The following is a 19,292-nucleotide window of genomic DNA, read 5'->3' as shown; positions in this document are numbered from 1 at the left end:
AGCTGCAAATGCAGCGAACGCCCAAAATTTACTATTTGCTCAGACTGAAAGAGCAAATTACATTAAGCGTTACTTCACAAAAAGTATGCCAGGATGGTTGAGAGCGAAATTGCTTGAACAACCTGAAAACAGTACAGTCGACGACTTGTGTCTGGTAGCGCGTAAACAGTTAACAATACAGAACCTTTGCAAAACAGATGACTACGCTGAAGGTGCGTTCAGTGAAATGAGTCAAACAGTAACTGAAAATTTGGTAGATGCTCTTACAAAGTTAACGCAGACACAACTCACAATGGAGAATAAAATTAATGAGCTGTCCAAACAATTTGTTGAACGAACGCAACAGAACAGCCAGCAGTCAACTTCAACCCAAAATAATAACTATCGAGGAAATAGTAGAGGTCGAGGTTGGCGTGGAAGAGGTAACTTTCGCGGTAATAACAGTTATCGAGGTAGAAACAATTACCGAGGCTATAGCAGAGGTCGTGAGAACCCAAATTTTGCATACCAAAATTTCCCACAGAATACGCAAAGCGTTCCAGCAGCAGTTGTCCAGCAACCTCAAACACAAGACCAAGTAACAGTCCAAGTGTCATCACCTGTACCTCAAGATCATATTGAGACTACTCAGTATGCAAACGTCTTCTGTTATAAGTGCGGTTACCCAAATCATTTGGCTAGCCAATGCGCATTAGGTAATAGAGGAAGAGGTAGAGGTGGAAGTTTTCCATTTCAGAGAGCCCCAAAAAACTAAATAAGCCACAAGTTCCACAAAAGTCCAATCTGCATGAAGCTCAATATAAAAATCAAAAATCACTGCATGTAAATAACTTTGAAACAGATAGCGATCAGACTTCTGAACAATCGGAAGAATCTGAAGCTAGCACAGATTCAGAAAATGAATTCTGTGCAGCAATACCCTTAGAAGGTGACTTTTTGTCCTATGTTCATCTAAATTTTGATAAAAAAGTAAAAAGAAAAGCATTAGTTGATACAGGTGCTTGTGCTAACGCAATTCCACATATACTCTTGGATGAGTTACAAAAATTGAACGCTAAAATTGAGTTTAGAGAGCCAGCGTTTAGAAATGTTAAATTAGCATCAGGAAAACCAGTACCAGTTACACAATCTATCAGAATAAAATTTTATATCGCAAATCATGAGTTCACAGACGATTTTATGGTTTTGCCAACCATGAATTCAGTCATAATTGGCAATCCATTCTTCAAGAAAAATTCTATTTGGATTTGCCCGTCTAACAATTTGCTTAAACTACCAGACATGACTGTTCAGTTAAATGAAATTCGACCAAAAAATCAAAAACCAATGATGCTGAAAAAACTGAAGAAAATTCCACTTTTTCTGAGCAAAAAACATGTAATTCCTCCATATTCACATCAAATATTAGAATGTTCACTCAGTGAAAACTCCGAAAGTTTTAAGGAATGTAGTGGAGTAGTACTTCCTAACCAAGAGTTTGAGAATTCAGCAGAAGTAGCCATGACTTCATCCTTGAGCACGATTGATGAAAAGGGTAAAGTTTTGGTTTCAGCAGTGAATATAACAGACCATTACATTCATGTCAAAGCAAATACTCATGTAGCTTATTTTGAAATTTTGAGCGAGGCCCAAGCGAGTCGCCTGATCAACATCGATCCGCAATTAATCGCCTTAGCGAAAATGCGAGACCCAAACGATCTCGAAAATGGCATTAATCAGCTTGTACAAATGGAATGTAAAAAGGATGGTCAAAAACCATTACCTGAATATGAAAAGTTTTGGTTTCCGACCCCGGAAACTTGTCAATATCCTGAGTCATTGCCACCACTTCAACGTGACATCTACGAGCAGATCAAACAGTTCAAAAATCTTGAGAAAATTGACCCCAAAATTGATAAATGTCATCGGCCAACATTCCTACAAAAGTTCAAATGGGACAATTCAATATTGACAGATAGTCAAAGGTCAGAAGTTGAGGAACTCTTGGTGGAATTTTCCGACATATTTGCCAAACATAGATTTGATGTGGGTTATAATACCGAATTAAAGATTAAACTAACACCTGAACACGATCTTCCTGTTTATGTTTAAAGTCCAATAACACCAATACATTTGCGAGATGAGTTGATTGTTGAATTAGCCTTAATGCACTATTACAATTTGATCACTACACTTCCACATTCCAAATATTGCAGCCCCGTGTTTGCACAGCGCAAATCATCCGGACGTTTGAGAATATTGATTGATCTAAGGCGTATCAATCATCTGCTAAGGAATGACTATATAAATAGTAACTTTCCAATCTCAAACATGAGTGATGCCTCAAATCATTTTGCCGGAAAGAAATTTCTAAACAAACTTGATTGTTCTCAAGCGTACCATTGTGTACAAATGGCTGATGATCTTTCGATCCAGTTGTTGGCATTTAATTTTGCATCACGCACCTATGCTTATAAATGCCTAGCGCAAGGATTGAGTAAGTCCGTGACAGGATTTAGTTCCTTTATAAGGCACTATTTAGACCAATGCTTAGCTGCTAATATTTGCACACAGTATATGGACGATATTGGAAGTGGCGTAGAAACCTTTGAAGAGTTAATTCCAAATCTGCGACAGATTTTTGAATGTGTTAGAAAATCAGGACTTAAACTCTCCCCAGGCAAATGTGAATTTGGTGTCCAAAAAATAACGTTTTTAGGAAAAGTCATTACTCCAGCAGGCATTCAGCCAGAGCGCGAAAGAATAAAAAAATTCTTGAACAAACTGACGATGCCAAGAACCGTTAAACAAGTGAAGCGACTTGTTGGATTTTTACAGTTTTGGAGACTTTATTCCCAACTTGAGCGAAAAACTCTTACCCTTTTATAAGCTTTTGAGAAAAAATGTTGAACACTATATCACAGAAGAACAAGAAAAAGCGTTAGAAATTTTGAAGGAAGACCTGCAAAAAGCAACTGATTTAACTCTTAGATTAGCAAAACCAGGACTTCAGTATGTTTTATTTTGTGATGCCATTTACTACGGCGCAGGCTTTGTTCTGATGATAGAAGATTATGTCAAAGATCAGAAAAACAAAGAAAGGAAAACTTATGCACCAGTAGCATTCGGCACAAAGCTTTTCAACGAGGCCCAACTGAAGTATTCAATTTATTACAAAGAATTTCTCGGACTATACTTCGCTCTAGAACACTTTTCACACTTTATTTGGGGTACAGAAAAACCTGTGATTGTCTTAACCGATAATAAGAGTCGAACATCATTTTTTTCAGTCAAAAGCAATACCACCTTCGCTGTGGAATTTCTTAGACCGTCTACTTTCATTTAATCTCGTAATTGCACACATTCCAGGCAAAGCAAACTATGCTGCAGATTTTTTGTCACGTGTTCAGACGGATCCTGATCAAGTAATTGAACTGAAATTATCAGACCGCATCCCAGTTCAAGAAATTGAGGTCGAAACTGTAGCAAAAACGCCTGATGTTGCATTAAGTTCATTGGAAAATTTTGACAGTTTATTCAGTTCCAAAGTTCAGAACCAAATAAACGAGAGTATAATAGATCAACTTAAACAAACAGTTGTAACGGAAAACATTTTAGCTCAAATAAGAGAACAAACAAATAAATCAAGTGATGATGACATCTCAGGCTATGTCAGGTTAATCTACAACACAAGTGAAACAAATGCTATACTCATGCACGCTTACAGAGATAACCTGAGCGATCTTTCAGAAAAACTTGAGCCACTAAATTTAGCAGCTGAACAAGCTAAAGATGAGGTCATTAAACGCGTACTCAAGTGGAAACGCGAAAACAAAATTGAAGACCTAACCTATGCATCATCTCAATTAAAAAAATATAGTAAACAATTTTACCGGCTAGTTGTTGTAGATGAAACATTGTTTAGACAATTTTTTGATCATACTGGAAAAGGCGATCGTTTACAGTACTGCTTACCAAGGCATTTGTGGAAGGAAGTTCTGTATCGCTTACATAATTCAAGAGTAGCAGGCCATGTTGGCATTGTGAGAACAGTAAAAGAATTTAGGCAGAGATTGTACTTTCCAGGCTTCACAGAATACCTAATTCAGATGATTAAAAACTGTCTTACATGTATTCAACAAAAAGCGATAGCAAACAAGGCCCTGAGAGCATTTTTACAGCCAGTTTCCTCTTTGCAATCATTCCCAGGCGATATGATGCAAATAGATATTGTAGGACCATTCCAATCATCTACATATAAGTATGTTCTCACAGGAATTGATGTGTTTTCTAAGTACTTATTTGCAGTTCCCTTGACATGCGTCAATGCACAAAAGCTTGCACAAGCGCTGACATCAAAATTTTTTGAGCATTCATACATTCCACATACACTCGTCACTGACTTAGGAACCAACTTGGTTGCCGAACTTATGCATGAACTCGCTAAGCTGCTAGAGATTAGGATCAGGCATGCAACACTAAAACACGCACAAAGTGTAGGAGCAGTAGAGAGAGCACATAGCGCTTTGAAAAGAATTTTAAAACTGAACACGAACGAACAGTGGTCCAATTGGCACTTATATGTGCCTCTCGCTACTTACATTCACAACACGTCATACTACTCGTCAATTGGATGTTCTCCAATGGCAATATTTCATGGAAGAGAGCCACTAAAACCACTTGACGTAAGGTTCAACAACAAGTCTATTAGAAAACTTGACCCGACGTCTGACTTTCTGATAGAGATGCAAGATGCAATGCAACAGAAGTTTGCTGAAACAAAGTCAAAGCTAATTCATGCTTACCATCAGTATCGAAACTATTACGACACAAAAGTTGAAGCAAAACCGTTAGAATTACATTCATTTTGTCTCCTTCTCAACCCAAAATTGATGAATCAAAGTGATTTTGGAAGTAAGTCTATGCACGTTTGGTTACCACTTTACAGAGTAGAGAGAGTTTTTACAAATTCAAACTACATTATTCGAAAAGTAGGAACCAATTTCACTCAGTGCATACACAGAATAAGACTGAGGTCGTACGAACCGCACGAACCTCCAGAGGATTTGCCAAACGTTGACCCAGAACGATTTCTTCCAGATCCTGTTTTAGGAAAGTATAGACAAGAACCTGAATTATTTGATGAAGAGATCCCAAAACTCCTGGAGCACACGTTTATGACGGATGTACCAGAACAGCAGGAGCAAGAAGAACAGCAAAATTTATCAGTTACAACGTCATTCAGCTACGATATACCTCCTGCTCCAGCTGTACCAGTAGCACCACCAGCAATAGTGCCACTTCAGGAACCGGCACCTCTTGTACTCAATCCAGAACCTCCAGACCCAGTTCAGGAACAATTTTTTCCCGAGCCAATCGACCTACATGACCAACCAGAAATCCCAGACGTTGATGTTCACGGTTTTGGAAATAACAATGAAGAAATGATAGTCTTCAACGATGCAGAAGCAGACAATCAGGTGCCTATTCCACCAGTTAATCAAGAGGATGATAACCCATTCGCTGATTTCCCTGAACCATTTCAAGAGCCAATGACTCCAAGGAGAGGGACTAGAGAAAACCCTAGAGTAAATCAACCAATGCCCGAAATTCAAAGAAATCAACAAAGAGGTAGTGATTCGGAAACTCCAGAAACTCCGTTACCCCCTTCTAGACTACAAAAACGTGTAAGATTTCCTCCAGATGCCGATACGCAACCACAATCAGTGGTTAGACCGAAAAGAAAGGGCTATACTTCGATTGAAGTACCAATGGTTGATGGCAGATTCGTGCTTCCTCACGCAACTTTTACTCGACAAGAAAAACACGATGCAATCACAACATCAAGTAGAGATTCAACTCGCCGATTAGCATATCAGCAAGGACCATCAAGAGCAACAAAACATGATATTAAGCGAAGTGAAGAAAAAAAGAAAGGAAGTGAGTCGCCAACTACGAGCACTTCAGTCCAAGAAAGAGAGACTAGATTTACAAAATCGCCAAAGGAACCATCCCCTTTGTTACAATTAGTACCAGGCTCAAAGCGCAGAGCAAGACTAAACAAAGTAAAGGCAGAAAAAAACAAATCAGGTGACATGAAATCAATGTTTGAACCTAATTTCAATTTGCTCTATACTACAAGTGACATTGAAAAGTCAAAAAATTCAATAGTACAAGCAGTTTCAATGGATTCACCTCTTGAAAATCTTGAAAAATTGAACATCGTAGTACCACCGAGCACTGTACTGGCAGAAACCTTGACCGAAGGCTCGCTTATTTCAGTTCACGACAAAAAAGAGCAGAGATTTGTTTACAACTTGGTTTCAAAAAAATCTAAACTCGACAGACCGTCATATTCATGTCTCAAGACTTGCTTAACAGAGCTCAAAAAACAAGTTTTAGACCAAAATATTGAGTCACTAGCTTTCCCCCAACTAGAATGTTCACCAGAGGGATTAGAATGGCCGCAAGTCTGTAAGCTTATTGTTGAGACATTCAAAAACTCGTAAAATAAACATCTATTTACATGTCCAAAAACATTGAATAACACAACTAAACTCTAGTTACCTGCGAGGAGTTAGTTGAACCATCCCACTGTTTTTCCCTACCGGTGTATTATTCATTATAACGTCAGTGTCCCTAGTTTGACAACGAAAACAAAAACAAGAGTACTTTATGTGCAATTCAAGTTTGCAAGCAAAAAAAAACTTTTGAAATAATAACAGAAAAGGTTTTTCAGTCCTCCCTGATGCATTTTACTCTTGTTGCTTCTGACAAACTAATAAATAGCCTAAATTATGTTTCTACTCAAACGTAGAAGAAAAAATAGTTAAATTTTTGCAAATTTCTCAAAAATCACGATTTTTGACCAAATTTTTCTATGTGAAAAAATGATTTTTAGACCCTAAAAGGGGGGGTTGGCACGCTCACAGTAACAATACTAATCGATTTAGACCACTCTCGTTCAGTGGTTTTGACCTTTTTTTTCGAAGTGCTGGCGTACGGCGGAAACCCGTTTTCTGCAAAAATTTAGGCAAAAATCTTTCACAAATTCTTTCTAACACTTTTCTGGCCTTGCAGACTCATCATTGATAGGCAAAAACGTTTATAGCAACAATACAATATCAATTTAATTCACAATACATAGATAAAGACGAAAAAATGAGATTCAACCCTGAGATCGTGACCTGAATATGCAGTTTGTGAGATATTTCATGAGTTTTAAATGAGTTCTAGTCCTTACTGAGTCTTAGTTTCTTTTCGCAACGAGGACCAATTTCCCCGTTAACGAAAGAAGCGTCGAATTCCGCTTCATTGCTGACAAAAAAATCGTTTTTAACTCTTGAAATCGTACAAAAAAAATAATAAAAAAATTTTTTGTACCTAAGAGACGGTATTTCAGTAAGGGGATTACAATGATACCCCGAATTTCCACTCACAGTCTGGTGTTCCATGTAAAGAAGCAGGGCTGAACCTCGGTTCTGCGAAGTTTCAGAGCAGTAATACCGAACCCAGCAACACTCTGACTCATTTTCATAACGGAAATAAACGCAAATGTCAATTTGCTGCAGATAAGCTAGTCCCAGATACTAAAAGAACAGAGGCATTGCGTGAATAGGAGCATTGAAAATCACTAGACGAGAAAAAGTAGTATAGATGTTTTACCCAGTGATCTCCGACAGCGTCAGAAGAATTTCTGTTCTTGACAATTTCGAAGATAGACGGCACATAGCTCAGTTGCTCTTTACAAGCGAAAAGAAAGCAGGTTCCAACATTTTGTTGCCGCAAGCAACACGCAGACGCTGACAGGTGGATTTTTTTCCTTTTCCGACTAGAAAACAACCGTCAAAACTAAGATGGGAATTCAGGACAGATAATCTAAATATTGAATGAAATTCCAATTGATCAATTAACCTGATTTTTTGCCTGTAAGCAGGTAATAAACACTAGAGAACAAGCATTGTCCGTATTGTTGAGAAACTGATTTGGGAGTGCCAGGAGTCCCAAGTAAGCATAAATCAGTTACACTTTCGCTCAAAGGTTCTTTCGGACAACTGATTTTAAGCATTTCGCAAAGATGTTTCTGCACGACGAACTTAATGCTCTGAACAAAAAATCGATCGTTCACATGCTTCGTTGCAAAACAATGAGGACAAGAGCGAAGAAACCTGTCAAAAAAAAATTGTAAATAGTTTAGCCTCATTAGAGCCGCAAATTTTCAACGATCATATATAAAACTACTTACTCCTCTACAACACGATTAATTCCACCCAAGAATTTTGGCATTCCAAAACCCGCTTTTGTTAACGCAGTTACAAGAGCACTAGCTTTCCGAATATGTTTGCCGCTTTTGCTATAGTGCGCTTTAGACATGAACTCATCTACATCTTCGAGTGATGGAACTATTCCTTTTGAGCAATGAGTTAGAGACTCATTCTTCAGAGCAAACTTTTGAAAGCGTTTTCTGTAGAGCTCTCTTTCCTCACAATCTTTAAATTCTGAATACAGAGGAAAATCGTCGTTTTTAATAAAATACACGATAGCTGAGAATAGAACTCTTTCCATATTAAGCTGAAAAACAGACCACAAATTAATTAAAGCAAACATAATAAACTAAGGAATACAGACACCTTATTCCTATTTGACGCAGCAGGCAACACGCCCGCTGAATTCCGCATTTATCCTTATTAGACGCAGCGCAGCAGGCAACACGCCCGCTGAATTCCGCATTTATCCTTATTAGACATAGCGCAGCAGGCAACACGCCCGCTGAATTCCGCATTTATCCTTATTTGACGCAAAAGATACCACGTCCGCAACAACATTTCTTAGTTAGAATCTAGTTAAGGCACAGAATTAATTAACTAGATTCGTGTAAGAAGAATTAATTTAACACAACAACTTTCAATTAACAAATTTTCCCATTTAAATAAAGTTAAATCCAAATCACTTTCTCAATTACAACAAGTTAAAGTAAACCGCTGAACAGTAAGAGACCACTAGCCCAGCTAAAAGTACAAAAGTTTGGTCAATTAATCAATGTCTAAACTAAGTCAACTACAAGTCAATTAGCACAGTGCTTTAAACATCCACTAATTCAAAATCTTCAGGTACTGGCACATCTATTTCGCCTTCCAAATAGTGCCTGAGTTTATAAAGGGTGTACCAAAAGCAGAACACTGTCCACTGGCAGCAACAAATTGCCGTCATGGCAAGAAAAACAATTGCAACCCAGTTAACTCCATTGTTATCTGGTGTTGGACAAACAGAGGGAGATGTTGAACTCCAAATTTGAATTCCCTCAAGCAGAACGTAGCTGCCATTTGCACAGCAAAAGATAGTGTGCTCCCGCCATTTAACGTCAGTACAGGTCATGACAGCAGATACAAGGGTGATAGCAAGAACAAATTTGAACATTTTTTCAACTGAAATCAATTTTAAAATCAATTCTCATTTCACAAAACGGTTCACCTCATTCAGTTAAACAACTATGAACTCAATCACTCTACTCACAAAAAGACAGGAAGTTAAATTTTATCTGAAATAGGAAAGATTGAAGTTAATTGTGCAAACTACAAAATTAGGTGTTTAGATGAGGTTTGTTGTCTTATTCATCCTACTCACAACCATCCACCTATCATACTCGGAAGACTACCATCAGGAATTTGATGATGTTCTTCGCAAGGGAATCATGTTCAATGAAGAATCTAGAATTCTACTTGCCGAAAAGTTTATCCCAGTCCAGTTTCTAGTTCCTTTTCCGAAGTACAACTTTAGTATAAAAACAGAGCTCACTGAATTACTTATGAACCTTAACAACAAGTGGAAACTTCCATCAACATCATGCCCACTGGAATTCTCGACAAGTTTTAAGACCAACACCTCCAGTTACAATGTTGATTGGATCCTGAACAAGATACAGAAGGAAGTGTTAAAATCAAAATCAGACATTGACATGCTAAGAAACGAAACTGCTACGTTTCTACAAAACGATAAAGAAGTAATGCAGTCAAGACAAAGAAGAGGTGCACATGTGGGAGCTCTAGCTATGGCAGGGATTGGACTGTTTGGATCAGGTTTAATGATGGGAGGATCAGCAGATTGTGGGTTAACAGGAATATTCGGATCATGTCAAGACCAAGCAAAAACAAATGCCGCAAATATTGAGCATTTAAGCACAATTACAACCACTATTGTTGACTATGTAGCCAAAATGCAAACAACTAATGACGAAAATTTTTTTGTTGTCAGTAATAAACTCGCAGAAATTGAAGAAGCCCAGCAGCAAATGACAGAAACGCAAAATAACAACTGGAAAATCATTGAAGAACAACTTCAAGCAATTAACACCAGTTTCCACGTGCTTCGAGATTGTACCCAAATGCTTTTTTCCAACCAGCAACTTAATTTCAATTTTAACACCACCGCCTCATTACTCTCGCTTCTATATTCTGACGTGAAAAGCTACAGGTCCGCAGTTTACACCTATAGAATGAACATCCTAAACCTTATTCCGACATTGTTGCAGCAACATCTTCCAATGTCCCTTGTACCAAAGTCGTCACTCTCAGCTATTTTGAAATCTGTAGCAAGCGAGTTGGTAACAACTGGTAGCAGACTTTCGTTGGCTATTCCTCCAAATTCGGACTTGCTCTCATATTATGATGCTAAACTTCTGAGAGATGTTTTAACGGTACGAGAAGGGTTAATTTTAACCCTCGCTATACCTCTAGCTTCTCGTCAGACTGTTTTTTCGACGTATAGTGCCAAAGTAGTCCCAATGCCCCAAACGGAACCCCGCATGGCTGTAAGATGGGTTGTTGAAAACCCATATCTAGCGATTTCGGAGGACCAGATGGAATCAATGACTCTATCCCAGCATCAATTCGACAGTTGTCTTGGCTCATCTAGGTATAGAATTTGTCAAGAGCTGCTCGCGTCTCAATCGAATCATCCTTCATGCCTTGCAACTTTGTTCTTAAGCTCGTCTCTGAAGGCTGCAGAGACTTGTGATACGGAAGTGTTCTATCTTCCAACTCAAGTTCAAGCAGAAAACCTTGGGTATGGTATCTGGCTGATAACATCAGCTTCAGATGCATACGAGATGAGAGAGTATAGTCTAGAATCAAAGCACAAGTCCTGGAATCGTTTAATTGCAGGATGTAAGATCTGCATAATAACGGTGGAATGTGACTTGCAAGTTTTCATCGGCGACAATATAAAGATACGATCGGACTTGGAAGCGTGCGACAAAGTTCCTGCAAAAATTATTGATGTTCAGTTACCGGACCCACTAGAGCACTTGATGCAGACAGTACCTGATGTGGAAGACCTTCCTTTTTTCGAGTCTCGAGTAGTAGCCGGTGTCGATCTCCTCAGAAAAGTGAGAGCTGAGCTAATAAGAAGTCCCAAAGTAAAAACAAGTCAAGATCTGATTGAAATTGCGAAACCATTTACTGTTGATATGACCTTACTAAAACCAACTCTGAAAAGCCAACTGAATGAATATGTTCCGATCAAGTTATCATTATCACTGACAATCATTGTCTTCTTTCTGAATTTGTTGTTACACATCTTGTTCATATGGGCATATCACAAGTTCACTTTTATTCGTAAACATATGCCGAAATTTCTGAGAAAGAATGAATACATTCCCATACAAGTCAAATCAATAATAGTGATTGATAGTGACGCTAATGACAATGTCTTTGATGCCATTTCGCAAAATTTCTGTGCTACCCACCAATTTTATCAATTTGATGGAGAGAAATTGACTCTCTTAGAACCTGAAAAAACTAAGGACAACCTGAGGAAAACACTTTCTCATAGTAAACAATCAGTCACATCACTCAAGTCTGCTGGATCTTTGAATCAATCAAAATCAATTGTTGACATCCAACTGGACACTAAAGCCTGATTGATGAAATAAGTTTGTAAAAATAATGATGTTCTACTTCTTGTGCTGAACCCAACTTGTCGATCCAGACGATGTACAATGACGTCATAACATACTGACGAGACAACTTAAACCCAACTTATCCTACGATTCGCCAACGACTACTTCCAAATTCATTAATATTTATTTGCTCTACGTGTATCTGCATCACCAAGAGTCTTTTGATGACTCGGACTTTTTCAACTCATCACTGGACTGGAACTATTGTGGCCGAACAGATAAAACTCAAATTTTAAAAGACATCAATTAATGATGGACTCCAATTATTTGTGAGCCCGGAAGTTCTTGAAAGGACGGGAGTGTGATGTCTCTGAAAATTTCGTTCATTATAAACCTTTTTGAACATGTTATATTTATATAGAACTTTTTTAATGTAAACAAACAAGCCTCACCTCAATTGTTTGCTAATATTACTCTAACTGTTGGAACTAATAATTGTACCACACGGAGCTATTGTTATTCTACAAATCAGTAACAGATTACTAATTGAGTAAATCGTTTTTGAACTTACTAGTTTGAAAATAAGTTGTCAGCCCATCATCCGTTGAATCGACCGCTCCAAGCTAAAATCTAAAGAGAACAATTACAGTGCATGCACATACAAAATCAATCGAGTTAAAATATTGTTAAAATATCATGCAATAACATTCAATAAACGTGCGAAGAAACCTTTTGAAACCACCGCACACCACAGTGGACCAAGGTGACAATACCTCGTTGCCTTTTTTTACTTCATCAATTTTATCCACGATCAAAAATGGTGACGCTATCTAGAACAAAAGTGACAGCAAAGTACGAATTTCATCACCCGTATTCACGAATAAACGTAACCCATGTCCACGATTTTGAGCTCTTAGCTGGCCTAAACTCTAGATTTTCGTCATTTCTTTGATTTGCAATTGATTTCATTCAACATAAGGCAGTACTGGGAGTTGGCTAGGAAGCCTTTTCCAAAATTGCCACTCATTACTATTTATTGGAATTTTCTTCCGGCCTTGGAGTTGTTTCTAAACGATTTTCTGCCTTCGAATAATACTCTGTTGCTTGTCTTTTCTATGATTATTTTAATTTTTGAATTGTTATGAAATCATGTTGTCTGGCATATGTTCAACAAGAAGTATATGTTGTTTTTGTCTTAGTTGCAGTAATTAGAAATTCTAATTGTAGTGGTTTTCTGATTCTTAAATCGCGCATTTTTTTTGAAAAATTTAACTTAGTTTCTAAGTTATTGTTATTATCTTCCGTTTGCTTTCGCGATCTTTTTGAGATTAGAATTACGAATTATTCGAGGACAATTGATAGCCGTGTCAGTTTTTTCAGCCAAATAGTATTCTGACCATCCTAATTATTTTGGACTTTTTTAACGTTACCAAACGTTTTAATAATTTAAAATTTTGCCGCATTTTGTTTCTCTTGGTGACAGTGGTTCAAATTTCACCAATTTTTAGATCAGAACTGGGAAGAGTTAATGGTTTTATACAAAAGGTAATGGCTTCAGCTGCAATCACGTTTTTTTTGTAAAGTTTTGACGCTTCAAGTCGCTTCCGGAATTCTTCCGGCTGTTTTTTATGCGATTTTTCGCTTGACCGATTTTTTGTCTGGCGCTTTTGACTTTTCGTCCTCAAAAAAAGGATGAATAGGTAGTGCCCAGCGGACATTCAGTTCTGTTAGAGCCATTCAGCTTTGTTTCAGCTTAAACTGTTTTGGAGACTTACACTTTTGGTGTGAAGGGCGGTTCTTAAGAGGTTGAAGACACCCCCACTGTTGACCCCCCCCCCCCACTATTGCCCCACCCCCCACCGCGCTGTTATCCCTCCTAACTGTTGTCCACACCCCCTCCTTCCCTATCAGCCCCCGGTGCACACAACCCCTCTAGTTTTTTCAGCCCTATGTGTTACGGAACCTCTAGGTTTTCAAAATAGTTTACTGCACAGTTTCTAGTAGTAGTAGAATGGTTTTAACTGACAGAACGTGCAAATTGTTTAAATTCTTTTGATATTATTTTTCCATATTTACGTCTTTCCAGTTGCTGGGGCCAAAAAACCTACCTAAGGCTTTGATAATAAGTTACTGAAAAATTTTTATTTGGCGTGGAATAGCTGTCAAGTTTTAAATATGACAATTTTTTAGCAATTTTAAACTTTTTTAAAACTATTTGTCGGATTTTAGGTTTGTCTAGCCTCAAGAGCTGAGGAACCTCCTCTAGGGTTTGAATTTAGGTTACTGTATAGTTTTTAAATGTAATGGAATTTCAAGATTTCAACACCACGAATTTTAGCATTTTTTTTTACAAAACTTAATTTTTCAATTTTTTTTATCAGTATTCGGGCTTTTCAGCCTAGCAGAAAACCTCCGTAAAGTTTTGATAATTAGGTACTGGAAATTGTTTTTTTGGCCAAAGATAAGTTTTCAGCTTTTATCACAAATTTGAGCTGTTTTTTTATGCAACTTGAAATTTTCAAGTTTTAAGTTTTTGTCTTAAGGTTTCTCTAGCTTCAAGAGCCACATTATCTCCTTTCGGGTTTGATTATAGGTTAATGCACAGCTTCTAGATTGAATGAGTTCTTTTCAAGATTTTAATATCAGCTATTTTTTTCCATCACCAGGGTCCTAGGGACTTCTTCCAAGGTTTGATGATAACCTGTTGCATAGTGTTTGGAGTTATTGGAATGGTTACAATACTTTAATGAATCCAGCTTTAGCAATTTTTTGATAGAATTTAATTTTTTCTTTCAAATTTTTGCAAAATTAGTATCATGTTCCAAGTTTATGGATCTTTGAGCCAGTGAAACTGTTTGAGGCGTGAAATAGGGATACTGGATATTCTCGTGAGACGATGAATTGGTTTTGAAGATTTTAAATCTTGAATTTTAGCAAGAATTTATTAAAATTTGCGATTGTTTTTAAAATATTTGGATGTTTTTGTTCTTTTCCGAGTTTAAGGATCATTACTGGCCATCGAAGCTTTTGAAGTCTTGCAGATGGGTTACTTGACATAACTTCAGAGACAAAAAATAGTTTTGAACGTTTCAACTGCGAAATCGGAAAGCTTTTCTCTTAAATTTTGCAATATTTTGCAATTTTTTAAAATATCAGTTTTTTATTTGATTTATTTACTAACAAGGCTGGAAAACTAAAAGTCGCAGAGTCGAATCAAGCTAAAGCTAGCCTCACTAAATCTTGGCTAGCTACTGCCGAAGCCGACCGCTCGCTGGTCATCTGAGAGCAAGTCGCCCGACGTTAGTGAGTTATGTTCTTATATGTTGGTGTAATTTACAAGTTGTTAACTATCATTGATAGTAACCGTGGGCAACAGTGACTGCATAGACAATTGTGACGAAAAGTGTATACAAGAGGGACAAAATATTGTCGGTGTTGCCTACAGTTGCCCAAAAACGGGCATCGTGGAAAATTGTTGAGTGTATATTCAAACTTGAAGCAAATTTGAGCCCAAATTTCTTACTGTTCTAAATGTTCACACGCGCTTATACCCCTAATCTTAAAATATGGCCGTGAAAAAGGGCGACGAACTCGAGTAAATTTATATCGGCAGTTATTTCAGCAATAACTTCATAATCAATCCATGCAGTATTTCAGGCTCTGTAGTTACTTACTGGTAGAAATGAAAACACTGAATTCTGGGGCTGAATATTAGACAATATGATACACATGCCGGCATCATTAAGTTTACACATCAACGTCAATTAGTTGATGGACATATCAAGGATTTAAAAACTTAAACTGAAAAGTGGTTTTAAGTTCGAAAACTTGAGTCAACCTAACGATTGACAAAAATTATAACTAGTTTAATGGTTAAAATCACGTCAGGATAGACCAGTATCCTTCCACAAACAATGATGGTTTGACCAGTATCGTTCCACAAATCTTGTTTTTTTTAATGTGATCGACAGGGTATTACTATCTTTGATAGCTAGGCACTTAAATGAGTTTCGCATTTTATTGGAAAGGAACGATTCTTGCCGAATGCCTTTGTTCATTCAGATTCATAAAATTTCCCTGTCGCTCATAATATGTAACTTAGTATCAGCGAGGATTGTATAGAGATCTGTTTAATTGCTCTCAATGAAGTTGGTAGCAATTATGTTAGTCATGTTACACCTTTTTATTGCATTTTCTTATACTACTAACTTTAAGTCGGATCGTTTTTTTTTTGTCTGAGCATTGAATTTTTCGTCCTCACAAAAGGGATAAACATGCATTAACATGAAAACTCGAAGGGTGTGAAGTTCTCTGAGTTCTTTGAGACTAGCTAGTCTCTTAAGTATGCTATTGTTACTTAGCCTCCCTGAGCCGCAGCCGTCTACTGACGAAGGCAACCGGTTTTCAGTCGTTTGAGAGCAATTTGCCCGACGTTATTGGGTTATGTTTGAAATTATTTGGGTCTTTTTTATGCAACACTTTTGTCTGATGCTTTTGGTTGAATGTTTTTTTCTCGCTTGGGCATGCCCTTTACTCTTACTTAAGCTAACTACAACCAAAGGCAACATCTCTGAAGGCTAGAGGGAAACACTTTGTTAGTACATTCAGACCATATGTGCAAACAAGTTGGGTGTCTTTCTCCATTTTTGTCAACTCGCCTTAATTTGATTTACTTCTAATGAATTTATAAATTTGTGAACACATCATTTTGACTCGATTCTGCTATTTGTCACTACTATTTTCCACAAACGTCTTTAAGGAGGAAACTTTTTCATCTCGAATTTAACCATCTAAAGCCTCCGGGTTTTTAAATCTAAATAATGATCTAGTGGTATCATACAACTGTCTTCTATTTAGTGATCGGATCGCCTGCTTCTTTTGAATCGATTAACAGTTGGGCTTAATGAGATGGCCAATTTGAAGTTGCAAGCTATCAGTCTGCAGAATTTACTTAAGTTGACTTAAACCGTTAAAATCAAACAATGAAGGGAAAAAGAGTGACAATCTTGGTCAAATTAAATTCGACAAAATGGGAAGTAGCACTCGCAGCGTATTGATAAAGTTTGCTCTCAAAACATGGAATGTTCGATAAATTCCTGTGTTACGATAAGAAAACCAAGTTGGTGACAAAGACAATTAACTTTTTATTTTTTCTGTTGAGAGAGGAATGAAGCATGCATCAGTTAGTCTATTGTGCTCGCTTGATTACTGTGACTAGAAACAAGTAACCATATCAATAGTTTTTAAAATTTATTTGACTTATATTTTATAAATGGTTTTCCTTGAAAATGTCAGTATTCAGTTAAAAGTGTTTGCATGTATAGCTTTGTCAAGTTCATGCATCAATAACGGTTAATTAAAAAAGCGACAATTGGAATACATAAATGTTTCGAAGATGCCTACTGTAGTCAAATTTTTGAAGAGTTTGAATAGTACGCATCGTGCATAAATTGTTAGTAGAAATTTTAAAGTGCCAAACCCGCTCGGGACTAACTTTGATGGTGAGTAAATTGGTGTAGTTTGATGCTGTTTTAGATGGTATACTTAAGATATGGGTTCAAATTTTTTGGCTTTTTTTACTCCTTATTGCAGTTGGGTACTAAGTATTGCATTCAAAGATTCTAAAACCGGAGCTTTTTTAGTGTGGATAGACTTGGTGAGATTCATTTCAAACTATAATTTACAGAAAACTTAGTTACAATTTGTAATCGCTCCAACTAGCAAATTGTTTTTTTTTGCGTGATCTGAATTGCTATCGTTTTAGTATTGAAGTCTGTAATTTAACTCGCGGCATTTTACTACTAAGTGTAATCAGAAGTTTGACAAAAGGGGTTTCGTTTTATTCCGGACCCCGAACGAAGCAGGTTATAGAATTGAATTGAACCTCGCCTGTCCGCCTGTCGTTCGAGAGCAATTGGCCTTAATTCAATTGATTTTCAGTTCTGCATGCAGATGATGGTTCTCTCTTTAAGATAATGGTAGAATTTTAATCGAAGGTTTCATGTTTCAGGACGTTACGTGTGAAGATGCAGATCTCAAATCTAACATTGAAGAGAGTATATCGAAGCTGAAACTTGCCATGAAAGACTGTTTACGTAATAGCACTACTAACTCCTAACACTTTGACGTTATTTCTGTGTAGTTGTTTTGTTTTTGAATTACATGCTCAAATTGATCCTATTTATAAGCAAAATTTTCAAAATGAAGTTTAATTGGCTAAGAAAACGTTTAATATGGCCACCAAAAATGGACCAGTTTCATGTAGAAGCGAATATGCGGGCAAATCTTGCTAAAACATCAAAAAAATACTTTTCAAAATAACAAGGACAAATTTAATAGATTGAAAATTTAGTGTTGTCGAATTTACTAACCTTAACTTTGAAGCAGAACTCGATAACTGACAAAACCCCTGTTTAGTCCAAACTATCAGCTTCTCTCGACTAATTTGATAAAGTTTAAAACTTTTTTGCATGTCGATTAAAGCAGTCAAGTTTGGGTGTCCGCAACCAAACTCACCCCAACCCTAAGCACCCCTTGTTGAGAGGTAATAGCGGGTTTGCTCGGGATGGGTTCAGTCGCAGACGGGGTTTTCCCGGCCACAGAGCGACCGGGGAGAAATCGAAGTAAGCTTGCTTGATGATAGTTCAGGTCAGAATCTACGCTCGTGATAGGACATAGCCTGTTTTCTATGCTCTCCGTGAAGACGCATAGTTGAAACAGACTACTTTTGACAGAGTAGCTTTATTAACGGAGCACAACACTGGATTAACAAAACAGAACTGTGGTTAGTCTTCGTTTTACTATCGTATTTATACCATGCTAAAGAGTCAAACGTGAAAACAATGGCCGCTCGAGTATTCACAAGTTGATGTGACGTCAAATGCTGCTATCTGATTGGTAAGACGACTATGGCGTCATTCTGATTCAAATGTCAGATTTATTTTAAGCAACTAACTACAGTTTAGCTCTCAAATTCCACGTCATAGAGAATGTGGTATACTAATGTTACAAACCGACACCGGATAGTATGCGCACATTTTTCAGACCCGTAGTTCAACCATTTGGTTGTTGGTATACGAATAAACTGCAGCGCATCTATTTAAACTAACTCAACAAGGGCATTTATCAAGGCGATTGCCAAATTAGCCGGCAGGAGTTTAACCATATTTCCAAAAATCAGAATTCAACCCAACACGATCCCTAATGGTTGGGCAAACAAGTAATATTTCACGCATCACAGTTGTCCACCAATCAGAATTCAAGTGCTGGCTAAATTTCTCAATTTTTCTTGCGACTGAACGCCCTGTCGGCCAATGTTCTTAGCACCAATAAGCAGCTATGTGCAATGTGTATCTGTAAATGGTAGTCGATTGACCATAAAGTTTGTTAACATTATTTATCTAAATAGCATACGATA

General features: G+C 37.3%; 1 protein-coding gene across 1 annotated transcript in view; it reads left to right on the top strand.

The window, feature by feature from the left end:
• LOC142334531 (cleavage and polyadenylation specificity factor subunit 3-like) overlaps positions 1–18,068 on the top strand; it is a 139,821-nt gene extending 121,753 nt beyond the window's left edge. Inside the window, exon 19 of the mRNA XM_075382630.1 lies at positions 17,886–18,068. Within this exon, the coding sequence (XP_075238745.1) occupies positions 17,886–17,993 (108 nt within the window). The 3' untranslated portion in view covers positions 17,994–18,068. The remainder of the gene's footprint in view (positions 1–17,885) is intronic.
• The last annotated feature ends 1,224 nt before the right edge of the window (positions 18,069–19,292 follow it).

This window comes from Convolutriloba macropyga, chromosome 2, assembly GCF_964194025.1.
Source record: "Convolutriloba macropyga chromosome 2, txConMacr16.3, whole genome shotgun sequence".
NCBI lineage: Eukaryota > Metazoa > Xenacoelomorpha > Acoela > Convolutidae > Convolutriloba > Convolutriloba macropyga.
The sequence above is the reverse complement of the archived record's forward strand: the minus strand, read 5'-3'. Positions and strand labels throughout refer to the sequence as shown.